A 17,876-nucleotide genomic window follows, 5' to 3' on the forward strand; every position below is an offset into this window, starting at 1 on the left:
GGTATTGACCAATTACGTTCAAGCAGGCTTTGTTTGAATGCAGGTGACGCATCGGCTACCGTCTGACGACGATTTAGCTTTTTATTTGTTTAAAATTTGCTGGTAAGTAAACTGGCTACTTGTGAAACAATCTGGTCGTGCACGTCGTTTCTCAACTCCAACTACAATTTCAGCGCACTGAAAGGAACTCTTGGCTCAGATATCAGCTGGCTACACCAGAACCACAGAAATATAGCCCCTTGCTTATCTGGCTTATCTGTCATCAGACCGATAGCTGACGGGTTCCGAGATTGCCAGGAACCCAGATCACTGCCTCTTTATATTCAGCAAACATCCCAAATCTGACTCAAAAGCTAGCAAGGCTGAAGGTATCCAGTTTTAGCAGAGCGTCTTATTAGCGTCTCTTTTCTCCACAATCTTTACGCATTGGGTCTATTTTTGACGGAACAGCTCTGTTGCTCTAGCTCTATCTATCTGGCGTGGAGAGGAGGTCGTGTTGCTCTGGCTCTATCTATCTGGCGTGGAGAGGAGGTCGTGTTGCTCTGGCTCTATCTATCTGGCGTGGAGAGGAGGTTGTGTTGCTCTGGCTCTATCTATCTGGCGTGGAGAGGAGGTTGTGTTGCTAGGCTCTATATGGTTGGCGTGGAGAGGAGGTTGTGTTGCTCTGGCTCTATCTGTTTGGCGATGCCTGGAAGCTGCTTGACATCCTCCTGGATCCACCTTTTCACATATGTTCACATTACATGTATTATTTTTTGTCATATGGATTGTCAATTGGCATTGAAAATTACAATGCAGTGTCGTCATAGTTCAGTTCATGTGACATATGAACCTGTTGTGGAGGAAGCCACTGCAGGATGGAAATAACTATGGCAACCTGATGTTAACCACCACATGTCGACTGAAATGTCAAAACTCCATGATGCACAAGTATCATGGAGTTTGCTTTAGTTTACCCTTGGTACTTAGCAGAGGAGTTCATGTGAAACGCCCTGGTGGTAAATTCTGAATTTTATGAGCCGATGTGGCATCATTAGAACCGCCGCCCACAGCTGTCATTTCATTCCAAATAACCCTGTGTCTGTTTCGTATTAATCTCACTCACTGAGCCTCACCTTCCCAAAGACAAATCTGATCAATATGTCACTCTCCTGCAGCCACACTGCGTCGCCTCACTCCTGACTCCTGAGCACAGACATGAGTTGTTAAGCTGCCACAAATATTTGTCAGAATGTAATGCAGGCTGGTTGACAAACAGATGGGAGCACTGATGTGCTTTTTTTCCCCTTGAGTTGATCCTGTTTGATGCTTAATTTGGTCTCCTGACGGAAGAAAGGTCAGAAAAAATCATTTATTTTTGTGTTTGTTTCAACTATCAATACAAATATCAGCTAGATCAGCTCCAGACAGCCGATTACATGTTCTGAGGTGTAGGTAAAGACTGACATCAATGAAAGAAGACTTGAGGTTTTTAACCTCTTCCACTCCTTGAGGGTCTCTGTGCCCTTGGACGACTTAACTGTATTTCAGAGGCGGTATCAGGCTAGAGTGAAGTAATTGGTATCATATGAAACTCGAAAAACTAAGGAATTGGTACAAACCATGCCATGCTAGCCTCGGGAAATCTGGAAGGAGAATAAACTCCACTTTATGATAATCACATGCAGTTTGGGGCAAAAACAATGCAGTTTCTTTTTCTTTTTTAAATGGTTTCTGCATACTGGGGTCCCTAAACAGTCTTGAATTACATACATTGTGTATCCCTGTAAAGCTGAGACTCTTGTGGATCCAATGAGCCCAACTGTATTCATGTGCGATGATGTTAGTACCCATAGTAGCCGTTTCATTGTAGTGAGACCATCTTTTGAAATTTGATCTCACTGTATCAAATGACCTGTGGTGACCTCTAGGATAATCACAGCCTCATGAAACTTTACAGCCACAAACTAGAGACCTAGAGCATTCAGAGGATGGATGGCTTTCCTAGCTAGATGGACTATGAGGGGGTTTCTGAGCACACACAGTGCTGAGCTCCATCGCAAAATGTTTCCAGCTTTCAGATGATGTACACCACTTCTATGTGACATCTACTGTTGACCTGCTATCTCCCCCTAAAAACCTCCTGTACCCCCAACAGTAGATGCCACATAGAAGTGGTGTACATCATCTGAAAGCTGGGAACATGAAAATGAATTTGAGATTCAGTTCAGCACTGTGTGTCAAGTTGTTCTAGTCATAAATCTGTAATAAATGTAGCTTTGTTACGGCGCCTGTTCAAATGTTGTATAAGGGCTAAGAACATTATGATCAAATTTTATGATGGTCATTCCCACGCTGTATTATGTCTCATAAGTTGTTACAGCAATTTTTCGGTTGATACCATTTGTTGAAAAGATTTGGTGCTAAATTTAACCATTTTTTACCACTCGAGAATTAATAAAAATGATCAAAAATCTCTCCAAAGTACCACATTAAGACACCAAGACCTGAGGAACACCATAGAAAAAACCAAGCCATTCTGGAAACTGCTCATAAACTCTCTTATTTTCAATCTACAAAGAAAGCCATCCATCCTCTAAATGCTCTAGGTCTTTAGTTTGTGGTTGTAAAGTTTCAAGAGGCTGTGATTATCCTAGAGGTCACCACTGGTCATTTTATACAGTGAGTTAAAATTTCAAAAAAATGGTCTCACTATATGAAAGGACTACTATGATCATCACACATGAATACAATTGGGCCCATTGGATCCACAAGAGTTTCAGCTTTACAGTGATACACAAATTACATGTATGTAGTTCAAGACTGTTTAGGGACCCCAGTGTGCAGAAATATTCAAATACACCATTTTAGAATAGGAGACAATAACACATTTGTACTGCATGCAAAAAATGCATGTTTTTGCCTCAAACTGCATGTGATTATCATCTAGTGGGCATGTCTATAAAGGGGAGACTGGTGGGTATCATAGAACCCATTTTCATTCACATACTGTATCTGGAGGTGAGAGGTCAAGGGACCCCTTTGAAAATCGCCATGCTAGTTTTTCCCTCGCCATTATCTAGCCTTCTTCCTGACAAGCTGGTTGGTACCAATGGTTTCAATTAGTTTCTTATGTTACCAGTACCTCCACTATAGCTCTAAAACTGAGCCTTCCTGAAAGACAGTAAAGTTGGCCTGAGGATGCCTGCGTCCACAAGGAGTAGAAAGCCATAAAGTCAGCGGGCTCAACACTGCTCATGAGTTTTCTGGCATATCAGATGTATTCCATACAGGTCAAATGATAAAATGAAGCAAATTGATAAAATTTCTGAAAAAAACCAACAAAAAAAACAGGATCATCAAGGAATTTGGTAAATATCTTGCATATCATGTATTGGTGTTTTCTCTTTGTCCTGACCAGTATTGCTAAGTGTAGTGCATTTGTATGTGTGTGTTCATCTTGTGTACCTTGCAGGAGCATATAGCACAGCGGTCGAAGCTGGGTTTCCAGTCCTCTCCGTTGCGTCTGATTCCCTCTTCCTGTGGGCAGTCGCCGCCGCAGCCCGGACCGGACGTGCACACGCAGTCGTAGCCTCCCGGGAGGTTCACACACACGCTGTCATTCCAGCAGGTGTGTGTCTGCAAACTGCACTCATCAACGTCTGGAAGACAAAGAGGAAGCCACGGTAAATGCACGCTTACACGTCACCTGTTGTACATAATGTAGGAACATTGTGTTTTTGGGAAAGCTTGTGTTTCACAGTCCTGTCAGTCTTGTTGTGGAAAAAAAACATACAAAACGAGGTCAAACGAGCTTTTCTGGGGAAAACTACAATCAACAGGAAGCTGCAGGTTTAACAGAACGCAGACTGCATCGGGTACGTTTTCATTCATGCTTTTAGATTTTATGCAAGTTATGACGTTTACTGGTTGTATGATGAAAACAGTTCTATTCATTTGTCTCTGAAAATGTTATTAAGTTGTGACATTAACTGGCATATGATATAGGGCTGGGTATTAAAGCTCAATAGTATTTTGCTCCTGACCAAAATGTGTCCTGTAGTATCAACTATTTTTTCAATTTTATTATTCAATTCAATTTATTTGTATATAGCGTCAAATCATAACAGAAGTTATCTCAAGACACTTTTCATATAGAGAAAGGTCAAGTCCGTACTCTATAAGGCATCAGTCATATCTAAAAGACAATTTCATTGTCTGAAATTGGTCAAATTATTTAGCAGCGTTTAACACTCAAGAAATTTCTTATCAACTTTTTCTCATCATAAGCAATATTACTTCCTTTTCTGTTTTGTTTTTTAGCTTACTTTACCATTTTTTATTTTACTTATCTTATTTACTCATTTTGCTAAATGTATCTTATTTTATTGTTATTCTATTAGGCACTGGTGCTAGAAATAGTACTTTTTATTTTATACACTTGAACTTGTTGTAATTTTGAGCAATCTCTGGCACAATAATTTCTTTCGGGATTTATAAAGTTATATCTTATATTATCTTATCTTAAGACGTTGTAGTAGAAAAACCTGTTTGTATTTCGTAAAGTAAGGTATCAAAAAGAAAAAAAGTACACTTTCTGCATTAGTATTGGAGAATTTTAAACAATATTTTGGCCTACACACAGTATACTTTGAAACACAACGCTGTCTCCTAATTCTCATCCACACTCATTTACTTAACCAAATACAATTTGGTTGAATCATAATTCATGTCTGGATGTCTTATGTTCGCTGGAAATGTTATTCCAAGGAATTGTGACATTGGCCATTTAGAGCTGTAGTGTTGTATTACAGTACAAGCTGCACCCATTCACAGCTTTGCACCTTTATGAACTCTGTTGTAGATGTGGTGCACATTTACTTTTAATTACATTTCCTATGTCCTCACATTAATTTGTGTTATGCACAAATTAATGTTTCAGCCCTCAAGTCATGCCTTCAAATTAAGTACATTGAGTTTGGTATAAACTGAAATTACAGGATGTTGTGGTCAGTTAGGGAGGAGCAGTCAGAGTGCTGACAGCAGGCTTGCAGTTGTGTTTTAGTACGGAGGTTTCTTTAATTTAATCAGTCCCCATAAATTAATAGTGCCGCATTCCTTCTCCACACACAGTATTACACACTGTATAATGTAGGGCAGAATAAACGTATGAGATATGGATATACTGTATATTTCAGGTTTTGGCTATTAATCACAACATTGCGTTGTCTTTGTCATCTCTTACACATACAGTATATAATAATATAATACATATTTAACCCTCTGAGAACCACAATAGACCCGTTTTTGTCTTTTTTAGGGCGGTACAGGGGGTCTTTAAGGTGAGATAGCAGGTCAACAGTAGATGTCACATAGAAGTGGTGTACATCATCTGAAAGCAGGGAACCTGAGGATTAATTTGAGATGCTGCTCAGCACTGTGTGTCAAGTTGTTCTAGTCATTAATAAGAAATACAAATTAATTAATTAATTAAAATAGATTGTGAAAGTGTATAAGAGCGTAGAACATGATGATATAAGTTTGTGATGGTCATTACCATGCTCTATTATGTCTCATAAATTGTTGCAGCAAGTTTTGTAACCATTTGTTACGAAGATTTTTGTGCTAAATTTAACCATGTTTTACCACTCAAGAATTGATTAAAATGATCAATAAGCCCTCCAAAATACCACATTAAGACACCAAGACCTTGAGGAACACCATAGAAAAAGCCATGCTGTGGTTTGGGATCAAAAACCTTTGACATCTGGAGATTTCTGCAAGAATTGCATTTTCAGTGATTGGATGGCGAGCACTTCTGTTCTGGAAACTGCTCAGAAACCCCCTTATTGTTAATCTAGCTAGGAAAGCCATCAATCCTCTGAATGGTCTCACTATATAAAAAGAATACTATGGGGACTAACATCATCACACATGAATATAATTGGGCTCATGGATCCACAAGAGTGTCAGCTTTACAGTGATACCCAATTAATGCAATTCCAAGACTGTTTAGGGACCCCAGTATGCAGAAATATTCAAATACATCATTTTAGAATAGGCGGAAATAACACATTTTTACCGCATGAAAAAAACTGCATGTTTTTTTTGCCTAAAACTGCATGTGATTATCATAAAGTGGCATGTCTGTAAAGGGGAGACTCGTGGGTACCCATAGAATCCATTTGCATTCACATATATAGGTCAGAGGTCAAGGGACCCCTTTGAAAATGGCCATGCCAGTTTTCCTCACTAACATTTATCCCAACTCTGGAGCGTTAGTTACCTTCCTTCCCAACATGGTAGTATGAAATGGTTGGTACCAATGGATTCCTTAGGTTTTTTTAGTTACATATTATATCAGTGTCTTCACTAAAACTAGCCCAAAAACTGAACCTACTAGAGCCTCTGAAAGACAGTAAAGTCAGTTGGGATCCGGGTCTTAGGGGGTTATGGGATAGCAGATTGCTTTTTCTTGTATTATAATTCATTCAAACAAAGTAATTGCGTTATAATTTGAGGGAAAGCATTAGGTCATATTTTTCACCGCTTCCCTGTATATACTGTACAAAGAGTATACCTTGCACATCGTAGCATCAGTCACATCAATCATAACCTATATTCTCTTTGTGGATTCAGTTGAATCATCAAAGGAATGAAACATCTGCTCAGACAGCTTCTTTTCCTCCTCAAACCAAAAGCACCAACATGAGCATAGAGGACGGACGGCATCTAATTTACTTTATCAGCGAGGCTCAGGAAACACAGCGCCAAAAGTCTGTCCCTACCTTTTCTCCAGCCGTGACATTTAACTCTCTTTATCTGAAAACTAAATGTGAGAGTAAAAGACCAAAGTCCCTTCGACAGTTAGCTCTGCTCTCCCCTGCCAGCACCTGCTGCCTACAGACATTGATCACACCCACACGACACTGACAGCAGGCCGCTAGTGTTGCATGAACAAAAGCCCGAAGCAGAAAAACTGAAACTAAAAAAAAAAAAAAATGGTATTCATGTTTTTGTGTGTTTGTTATGCTTTCACACTGTGAGCAACGCGGTCAACAAGCCCATTTATTTTATTTTCACGGTGAACCTGTGTTGTTCGACTCGTCTTTGCGATCCAGGTCGAGAGGTGGGTCAGACCAGGGTCGATTTCGATGTGAATGGCACGGACCAGGGTCGCTGACAAATGGGGTGGGACAAACCTATTCGGTTGCAAATGAGCGGGTCCCCTCTCAACAGAGTCATGTTGCACCGCCAACATTAGCCTAGAACGGACAAACCAAACACCTAACTTTTCCTGTTTTGGCTGGAGTCGATAACATAACTCACTCTCGTCACCGCCACTCTCTCTCTCTTCCTTCACCACTCACCTCCCACAAACGCACACAATCTAAGCACTCTGCTCTCACAACAACTGGCTCTACGGAGGGCCATTCACGTTTTTGCGTCAGCCACGGTAGCAATCCTAGCTGTAAATTGTAATCTGCAACCTCAGCGCTAGATACCTCCAGATCCTACACACTGTTCCTTTAAGTACGGAAGTTACATGACAAATAAATCAACATTGACTTGGGTGAAAGTCCCGGGTGAAACATTTCTTTTAAGCCCCAGTTATGCTTAGTCGGTCGCACGGACGTGACCTGATGCGGAATCATGACCATGAAATATTTGGATGTTTTATACTCCGGCAAACCGCTATTCTCCCAAACTGAAGGCGGCAGTGTATCGAAAACTCACATCTCCAGCATGGTTTCAACATGCTTTCCACCCATCCACGTAGTTAGAAAATGTGCACAGAGAGAAAACAGGCTGCCTGATGGTGTGACGTCACTGACGACACCGGTGACCCTCGTGGATGTGTCAAGCATAAATCAAGCTTTAGACCCACCCATCCACCTCAATATCCTCTCTTCACGAACTCTGTCGCTCTTCATACTACGTCACCTGTCCTGGCTCACAATTACTTAGGATGTATACAAATTACAGTGCATTACTTTCCGTCGGTATCGCTACGAACAGTGTATGAGAACAGCCTGAACAGAGCCTTTCTGAATGGTATGTCGTGTGGCTCACTTTCTGTGCGAAACAATCTGTTTAATTCAGTATTTCTATTTTTTTTTAGCTGCCTTTAAATCCTATTTCCCATAATCCCTAGACCACCAGGGGATATACACGTGTTGGCTTGACAAAAGAGGTGAGTCCGTGGAGCAGTCGAGGGTAAACACTTATTTGAGATTTGTCCGTAATAACAGCAAGACATTTATACAGGGCTGGAGGGTGTAGAAGTTTTTAGACTGCAGAGATTACAGCTAAGAAGTTGGAAAATGACTAAAGAAGAGAGCCTTGGTGAATTTTACAGATACGGACGAAACCACTGGATAGTAAACCGCAGGAACAAATTCAAAAAGCTTGGTCGTAAAACAACGAAACGGCAGCAAAAATACATGGCTCGCACCGCCAGACGGTTCAACATAAAAATGTTTAGTGCCTCTGGCCCAAAGTTGCTCACACTGAGAACACCACGCAACATGCAGTTTTGTTGTCTCCAGCGGAGAATAATGAGTGGTATCTGGCAGGCAGACCTACTCTTGGGTGGACGTGAAACTTGATCGACGCTGTGGCCACACCGGGAACAAACAATTCACTGTGACAGTGCTGAATACACACTCTAATTGGTATCAAGTTTGCTGCACACAGAGAGAGAGGGGAAAACAGCTCAGCCGAGAGTTTATTGTGCCTGCGACAGACTATTTGCATACACTAAATGAAATCCCCATCAGCCAGTCAGACATACTGTACCTCCGCTGGTGAAGGATTAATGCTCTTCATGCTACATTCACCACATTCAGCCACAAGCTGCTGCTCGCTGATGAAGCGTACTCTTACACGTAGGCTGTGAACGACGGTCTCGCAGCCGAACACAAAAGCCTTTCAGAGGAACCAGCTGAGCACAGCCGACCGTATGAGAAACTTCCACTCACACCTACATGTGCTGTTACACATGAAAGCACTAATCCCACAGTGCATGTACACGACAACACTAACATTAGCACAGGTGTAGACGTATACGCACGGACACACACACACACACACAGCAAATACATCCTTCTGACAGATGTTGGTAATTAGAAGGCATCAGAAAGCTCAGTATTTAAATCATATTTCTCTGGTATGTCCTCCAGGCAGCCCATATGGAAAGGTCATGTACAGCACAGCGAGGGGGGGAGAAAATGATGCACGCACGCTGTCGTGCAGGGAGACAGTGGGAGTTTATGGTGTATTATCTTCATCTTTATGCACAATCTGTTTATTAAAGCCACCTGTCCCTCCCTAAAGCATTAGGCATAGTAATCGTGTTTTTGAGATGCAGCCCGTGCAGCTCTCAGTCAAAGCAGTAAAGGAATAAGTACTGCTGTTTGCAGCTGCTCAGGTCCTCGCCGCAACAATACGCAGTGCAACACAATGCAACTTAATACAATGTAATGAAATGTATTGCATCGCTGCATAGCCAACTCAACACACAGCGAAAAAAAACACAACTTAGAACACAACGAAATCCAACAAGAAAAAACACGAAAACAACACAGCAAATCGTGTCAGTTAAACACAACCTACTGTAACACTTTAAAGCTGCAGTCGGGAACTTTGAGTAAATGTAACTAGAATGGCACTCGGAGAGCGCAGACCTCCACCCCCCCTCTCCATTCAGCTTGCGGCATCATCCACGTGTATTTTTGTTTATGTTGAGATCAGCTGTAAGTAGCGGAGCATCGTAAATCGCTTCATTCAAACTGGACAGAAACAAAAAAAAATCACCTAAACCGTCGCCGTTACTCTTTCCAACACTCACCAAGTGTGCTTTGGTCGAACTCAACTGGAATTTCACAGAGTTTAATGTGAAAAAACACAGAATATACAGTTGTTATATTCCCCGCTCTCTCTCTGTCTCTCTCTCTGAAGGAAAGAGGCGGGGTCATGCATCATCAGTTACACTGCGCATGTGTTATACCCAGAGGTCTTAATGTTGTGGCTGATCGGAATCCTTAAAAATCGCCACCAAAATCAAATGGATTGTTCGTTGTGCCACACCCCAATATCACGATCACGATTATTCATTGATTTTAGAGACAGATATTTTTTTTTACTGCACTTTAACATTTAAATAAACAGACTGCTTTCACTTCCATGTTGTTACATTCCTGCTAATGTACAAATATTTACATCAAAATAAGACTGATCATTTTTCACGGTGCATCTCCTGGAATCAAAATAAAATTGTACAAAAACTTTTTTACTCAAAATGAAATAAACAGAGCACTGTTTTCACTTTCTCGTTGTGCAAATCTTTGCATCAAAGTACTTAATATTTACAAATAAGGTTCTTCATCTGAGTTTAGTGCATTTTCATTTAAAACGAGTAATGTGCAGTATATTACTCTTCTACTCTGGACTGCAGCCGCAACATTCAGTAAAGTTTTCCACAGGCTGCCGCTGTAAAGTGCACATGCAGTGGTGTGGCAGCTCCACAAAAGAGCATTTTAAACGTCAATATCGCAGTCGATCGTGTTCATTTAATTGTCGGAAGCCAAAATTGTGATCGTGATTAATATTTGATTGATTGTGCAGCCCTATCGCCATAGCAAACTTTCTCATTTTACAGCTAAACTAATTCAATTAAATTGAATGTGTTCCTGGGGTATACTTTACATATTCTAATACAATCTGGCATCCACTGCAGCAATTGCTATTAAAAATTGAAACGTTAAACAACGTTTCAATTGAGAGAGGGTACTTCCGTCATCGTAACTTGGTTTCATCTATAAACATAATGCACTCTGAAGAACACTCATTTTGTTCAACTTTTCAGTTGCATCTCTGCTTTCTAAAAACCTGTACATCATTCAGTATTCTCTGTCCTGCTGTCTTAGCTGTAGCGCCTTTTACTCGCCTCTTTTGTCGAGCTGGTGACGTTTAACCCACGATGGTCTACAGTAGGGGTTTTCAAAGTCTGAGACTGTGGGCCTCTCCTCGGACAAAGCTTGGCAAAAGGCGCCCCCTCAGCCTCCTTAGTTTACTTGTTTTGCTCAATTCCTAGATGCCTATGGGATCATGATTATGTTATTTGATCCCATAGACACTCAACAATTGAGCCAAGATAGCCTTATATTGCTGTTTGACATAATTTCAGACTACACCAAATACATAAAAAAGGTCTGTCCTCAGGGATTTACTAATTTCTGACTTTGGGAAATGTTACCGTTTTCCCACTTTCCCAAACTACTGTATCTCTGAGCTACTGAATCTCTTTAACCAAATCTCACACATTTAGGCTATTCTATGTGATTACCTTTTGATAACTAATGTATTAACTAATGTTAATATTAGGGATGCACCAATACGACACCGGATCGGATATCGGGCCGATACTGACTCAAATAGCTGGATCGGGTATCGGTGACAATAGAGCCGATCTATTCAATTCAATTCTCTCTGGTATTTGAATTCCTGTTTAAGTTTTGACCAAGTCGGTGCTGCATTAAAAAGGCTTACACTTGAATTGTCATTCCTGTACGATTTATTATTTTAATAATAAATAACAATTCGGTAAATGTATATCTGTGCATTTATTTGTTATATTTTGTTTTACAAAGTTAAGAAAGTAATGTTTCAGTCAAGCCCGGTGTGTCCTATACACATAAATGATTGATCCCAGTCTCTACTTCACAGTGAGGCACACAGCTTATTAAATAAACACTGGTATCGGATCGGAACTCGGAATGAAAAAGTCTGATTGGTGACTAGTTATTATTTTTTTCCACTTCCATTTACTGAAAGCAGAAATAGAACAAAAATATTGAATAAACAGTGATATTTGAATGTTTTAAAATTGCCATCCTTAGCTAGACATTCAGAGTGAATCACACACTCACACTATATGCTCCCAGGTTTTAAAATATTTGCATTATGTCAATGTATATTTTGAATAAGGTGTGGTTTCTAGCGCTTAGTCTAATTTGTACCCCATGTCCGTTGACTTCGTTGCTTATATGTACATTTTAAAATTAACTGTATGTACATGTGTTAAGTGTCTGTATGAACAGACACTTTAGGTATCACACCTTCATGCCCAATCTGGGAGAGTGCACTTAGTCACTTCACAGATGAAAGACTCTTTTTAGATTCATGTGTCAACCAGCAGGACACCTTTAGGGAAGCACAGCTAGTTGTTCCATGTGTCAAACATAAATTAGCACCTACATTAGAACAAAGTGCTCTGTTCATTTAAAAAACACAGCACATCCTTTAACCGGAAAGCCTTTTCCACAAAGCTACACATTCACCAACGCTGAATAATTCCCTAATTCGCTGTTGCGACAAAACACAGGATATCAAAATTTGAAGTTAGATTATTTTCATCAACCCAAAACCATATCCTTATTATTTTTTAATCAAGCCTATGTTTTTTGTTTTTTTACAGAAAATAGTATGTGAAAGTGTTGCTTTTTGGCTGTTGATTTGCGTTTGAAAGTTTAACTAAAATCTGTGCATACATCTTTTGAAATATCCCTCCAACAACCAAATTATTATGTGCAATTATGCACACAATTGCTTTTATACATAGACAGAGAGACTGTCTGCTTTCTCAAAACATTATCCTTTTTCTTTCTGCCCACTAATTCTCGCCCCTAGTGCTTTCTGCTGTTTCCTTCATGGCCGTCACATCCTCACGGCCAACATGCAGCCAGTTGATGTAGTTAACCGACTGGCGCTGCAGCTCACTGCTTTGATCTGACTCTCTTATTAAAAAATGCTTCTTTCTGTTTGGTTGACTCATGAGAGGCTGTTGGAGGGATATTGTAGAGAGGAAAAAATCCTGTTAAATTGTCATTCGTACTTATTTCCCCTGCTGGCTTCCAGCCTAATACTGCAAAGTGGGGCGAGAAAAGGTGGCGGATATGCAGTCACGGCTACATGCACTAGTCTGCTTAAGGAGTGACACACCTACACAACACACACACACATTACACATTAGGACACACACTAAGCAATGTCATTAATGGCATCTCAATGACATGCAAATAAGTGCTTTCCCTAATTACATTGTATAAATCACAGTTTCAAGTCATGAATATGAATATGTATGAGGACAACCAAGTAAGTTAATGTCCAATTACCACTTGTGACTGATCTGTGTAATGTAGCCGCTTGACTCATTTGCTGCAGATGTGAGTTATGTGTCGATTTATTTATGTGATTAAGCCATCTTTTAAATCATTATGATGGCATGAGGTTTTGTTTGGTAGAAAAATGACACAACCCAAGTGGTGCAGACTTTGTGCTACTTCAGCTCATTCATGTAAAAGTGGTGTCCGTAGAAAATAAAATAAAAAAAGTTTTTAAAAAAGTCGAAATATTGCAAAAAAGCCTGAATGAGTGGGTAAAGTTTGTGCATCGATAAAAGCAAAATGCGCCAAAATGCAATGGAAACAAACTTGGCGAATAAATCATGATGTACTCTGAGTTCTTTTAAATCAAAGCTTAAAACTGTTTGCTGCTGCCTTTTATTAAACCAGATAATGATGTTATACTGTAATATAACTTTTACTCTTGTGTGTTATATTCTATTTTAGCTTCTATTCTAGCTTTTATTTTTAGCTTGTTTTTATTTTCTAATCTTTAATGTTTTTATGTTTTTATAACTGTTTTAATGATGTCTTAATGTTCTTTTGCACTTTGTCGCAATGTTCTTGAATGTTTATGTAAAGCACTTTGAATTGCCCTGTTGCTGAAATGTGCTCTACAAATAAAGCTGCCTTGCCTTGCCTTGCCTTGCCTTGCCTTACGTGAAGCATTTAAACATCACTAGTCACTGAAACTGACAAAATCATCGGACTTGTGTGGACCAATGAGGGGACTGTCCTCAAATTAATCAGCCCGGTCTCACCAAATGGCGTATGAATGACACGATAATTTGTAAGTCATTTTGCACGAAATAACAGCGCATTTATTGCTTTTGGCGTGCCATGTGTACACCATGTAGTCTGTACTGACTGCAATGCAAACGCATCTGCATGTATATGCTACACTCAGAGCTAGTGACGTAGAATATAAAGTGAGAGAGACTGCTTATGGTGGGCGGGGAGGTGGATGGGTCCAACAAACACAGGACTGTCAACCAGGAGACCGGTGTTCGTGTCCCAAAGTGTTGAGTTGTTAAGTTACGTTTGTGACGTGCTTTCATTCGTTTACGTAGTTATTTTAAGCCCAATCATAACCTTTTTCCTAAACCTAACTAAGTGATTTGTTACCTAAACCTAGCTGCGAATTTTACTGTAGTTTTGTCGCATAAACATAACCGTGAACTCGCGAAGAGCCCAAAATGAGTTATCATAACACGTGGAATGTTTTTAAAATGTTGTGCTATTTAAACACCTTCCATGAGATTGGGTTGATTTAATACATGAAACAAACATAAATGCCATATTTCCATTGCATTTTTGCCATCTTATGACGTCCTCTTCCTCTGAAATGGTTTAATGGCACCCAACTGAAGAATTAGTGCCACCAAGTCTTTATCTTGATGAACCAACTCCTATTTGTATAAGTAGTGGATGGAAAAGCACATTAATTAGCATTTTCTTATGCTGATTTTCTGGAAATTCAGTTGAAATTTAAGCTAAACTTGGATGGAAACTTGACAGTTGTCTTTTGTGACATTACCAATAGGAGTCACCAAAGTCAGACCTTTCAAATCCTACACATAAAGGCTTTAAAGTGGAAAAAAGGTATATTTTTAATATCAAACACTTGCCCTTTTAGTCTTGAAAGTTGGGTCTGAAATTTGTGCAACTTTCTCCTTAGTGGAGGATGGAAGCTATCACAGTTACATTTGATTCAAATGATGACCTGACAAAAATAAATTGTCCACTGAAACTTCTCGAACCACTCCTGCACCATAATCCTCTTCTCTGTGTTGATTTGTATGTTTTAATATGTTCCAAGTATAAGATGCTTCCCCAATAATTTGCTAAATACGCTACTTCTGGTGGAGCTAAGGAGCTATAATGTGACACAGAAGTAGTGGAGAAGCCGAGTGTTAGGAATATACTGAACATAAGGACCACAGTAGAAAAGGGGATTACGCTGCAGAAATTATTTTATTACTTATTTTATTTCACCATGACTCTGGAGACTATTGGGATCCATTGTAACTGCTGTGCAAGTACACGCTGACCACAGCTGCCATCATCCAAGCGAGCTACAAGCCTTTCAGAGCCACATTTGCAAGCCCACAAGGGTGAGTTCTTTTGGAAGTGTATTCCATATTACCATTATGGGAGATATCCACAGTTGTACTAGATGCTCAATACATTCCGTTTTCATTTGTGCTGTACCCACTCCCCCCTCTCAACCTGCCTTGTTTCCCTGAATGCCTTTTGGCGCAAATGTAAAAGCCACAACGCAAATACAAATGCCACAACGCGACTGTAAAAGCCACAACGCAAAAGCAAAAGCTACAACGCAAATGAAAATGCCACAACGCGACTGTAAAAGCCACAACGCAAAAGCAAAAGCTACAACGCAAATGGAAATGCCACAACGCGACTGTAAAAGCCAGTAATGAAAAAAATGAAAAGATGTCATCGTGTGAGCCGTACTGGTCAAAATGTAAAAGCTACAACTCAAAAGTTAAAGCCACAACGCAAAAGCTACAATGCAAATGTAAAAGCCACAACGCAAATGCAAAAGCCAAAAAACGCAAAAGCAAAAGCCACAACTCAAATGTAAAACCAGAAGTGAGCAACAACAGATGTTGACAATGAAACGGGCCGACTATCATTGTCGGCAGATCCCGGCTAATCCATACAGAAAGTGTTTTTAGAAACTTTTTTGATGTCCCCGACTGGCACGTTTCCATGCTTCATTTTATTAAATGTATCGATCCACACTTCTCTTCAAGTCTATTTTTGTCGCATTTAGTAAATAGTAATCTGCATAGACAGCTGTTCAAATCACACAAATATCCCGCTGTATATGTGATATGAACTTATTAATCGTATTTATCAAGACTCCCAGTCTGCCTGTGAGCTCGCCTGTTTCACTATGATGCATTGTTATAGATTAAAGGCCCACATCTATGGGAGAGTCCCTAAAGTCCTCCCAAAAATATACTTATATTTTTGTAGCACACAGTAAACTTATTATCTTGAGTGCAAGTAAAAAAAAAAAAAGAAAAATCTTTTTTGGGACCTTAAAGGCTCCACAGTATAAGGAGAATAAGGAGTTTTTCTTCCACCACCGAATAAGGGGGAAATATGCAATATATAATGCATATACATAAAATATAAATAAGCCCCACATTCACACCTTACACATCATGTTATGATATACTTATTAATGCATCAATAGATATAATCCAATGATATCATATAATTATGTAATGGGCCATTCCGCATACTTCAGGTACATTAAGTACATTTTGATGCAAATACTTTTGTACTTTTACTTTAGTAAAATTTGAAACGCATGACTTTTAGTTGTGTTGATGATACTGGACGACAAAATGGAGTGGTGTAAAATACTGTAATACTGCACACTGGTAACATACAGTGGCATCGTAAAATGGTGAAAATATGGCAAATTATTAAGCAAGGTGAACCTGTGGTCATCCATATACACAGAGCAGAGGTAAGCTGATTAATAATTGATTGCACATTTAGGACTTTCACTGTACTTTCTTGCTCTATGCATCATCATCAGCGCTGTGTTTTGACACAGGAAACACACGAGCCTAATGTTTCTCTATTTCCGTCTGTAACTCTGCCTCTCTCTGGCTTGGTAGGCGAGCACACATGGGAGAGAGCACATGACACAAGCGTCTAATAGCGGCATGATGCTGCACCTCATGCATATCTCATCAAGGGTAGTGTGCGGGGGTGTCACACAGCATGGTTAGATCTCGAGCTGTGAAGGTGAGAGGACCTCTTGATTAGCCTCCTTGTAAGTCTGCTGGATGGCATGTAGGAGCACATGCACCCATACATTACATCACAGTCTGAGCTCATGTCTACATGCTAGATTTTCAAAGAGGATAAATGAGACAAAGAATGGCAATCAAGTGAGCCTGTAGGGAGACCAGAGAGAAAAGAGACTTGAAGAGGAAGCCACGCACGGCAGTATTCAGCAGTCCTGAGCAATTGAAGCTGAAGTAGGCGAGATTGGAGCAAATATGATTAAAAAAAGTTATTTTTATAAAACGGTCGCTATATCCTGACAGTAGTACATGTGACAGGTAACCTGAAAAAAATCATGTGCCTCTGGTGTCCTCCGGTGCTCCTAACGGCATCTGCGAGATTTCACAGACCGGAGGAAAACAAGCAGAAAGAGCTGATCTGAGGTCTGCTGTACAGCTGCTGTCTATGAGAGCCGGTTGTCAATCACTCGCGAACTCCGACCAAACGGTCAAACTAGGCAGCGCTGATCAAATATGAATCAATATTATGTTACGTTTAGGGATGCACCGATACCGATACTGTGCTCATGTACTTGTACTTGCAAAACGGCTCCGATACAACGACACCAATACCACTTTACGGTGGTGTGCCTGACCCCGCCGGGCCGGGATCCCACCTCAGCAGGCGTGCACCGGTCCTCACTTTCATTACGCCACAGGGTTTTGCCTGCACCCTCTGACTCGCGTGTATGTCAAACTGGTCCGTGTTTCAAGACGGGTCGGGTGGGTTGCCGACATCGCTGCAGACCCCTGCTGCCTTTTACGTGGGCCGAGCCCCGATCTGGCAGCACGGCGCGGTTGGGGCGCACTGAGGACAGTCCACCCCGGTCGACAGTCGCACCGGGAGCAGGGAGTCCCGTCCCTCCCCGGCGGGGAGAGAGGG

At 40.5% G+C, this 17,876-nt stretch overlaps 1 protein-coding gene across 1 annotated transcript in view; it reads right to left on the bottom strand.

Moving 5' to 3' along the window:
• Positions 1 to 17,876, bottom strand: part of LOC141760306 (protein kinase C-binding protein NELL1-like) — a 377,384-nt gene that overhangs the window by 6,842 nt on the left and 352,666 nt on the right. The window contains exon 17 of the mRNA XM_074622982.1: positions 3,448 to 3,641. Within this exon, the coding sequence (XP_074479083.1) occupies positions 3,448 to 3,641 (194 nt within the window). The remainder of the gene's footprint in view (positions 1 to 3,447; positions 3,642 to 17,876) is intronic.

Source organism: Sebastes fasciatus, chromosome 2, assembly GCF_043250625.1.
Source record: "Sebastes fasciatus isolate fSebFas1 chromosome 2, fSebFas1.pri, whole genome shotgun sequence".
NCBI classification, from domain to species: Eukaryota; Metazoa; Chordata; class Actinopteri; order Perciformes; family Sebastidae; genus Sebastes; species Sebastes fasciatus.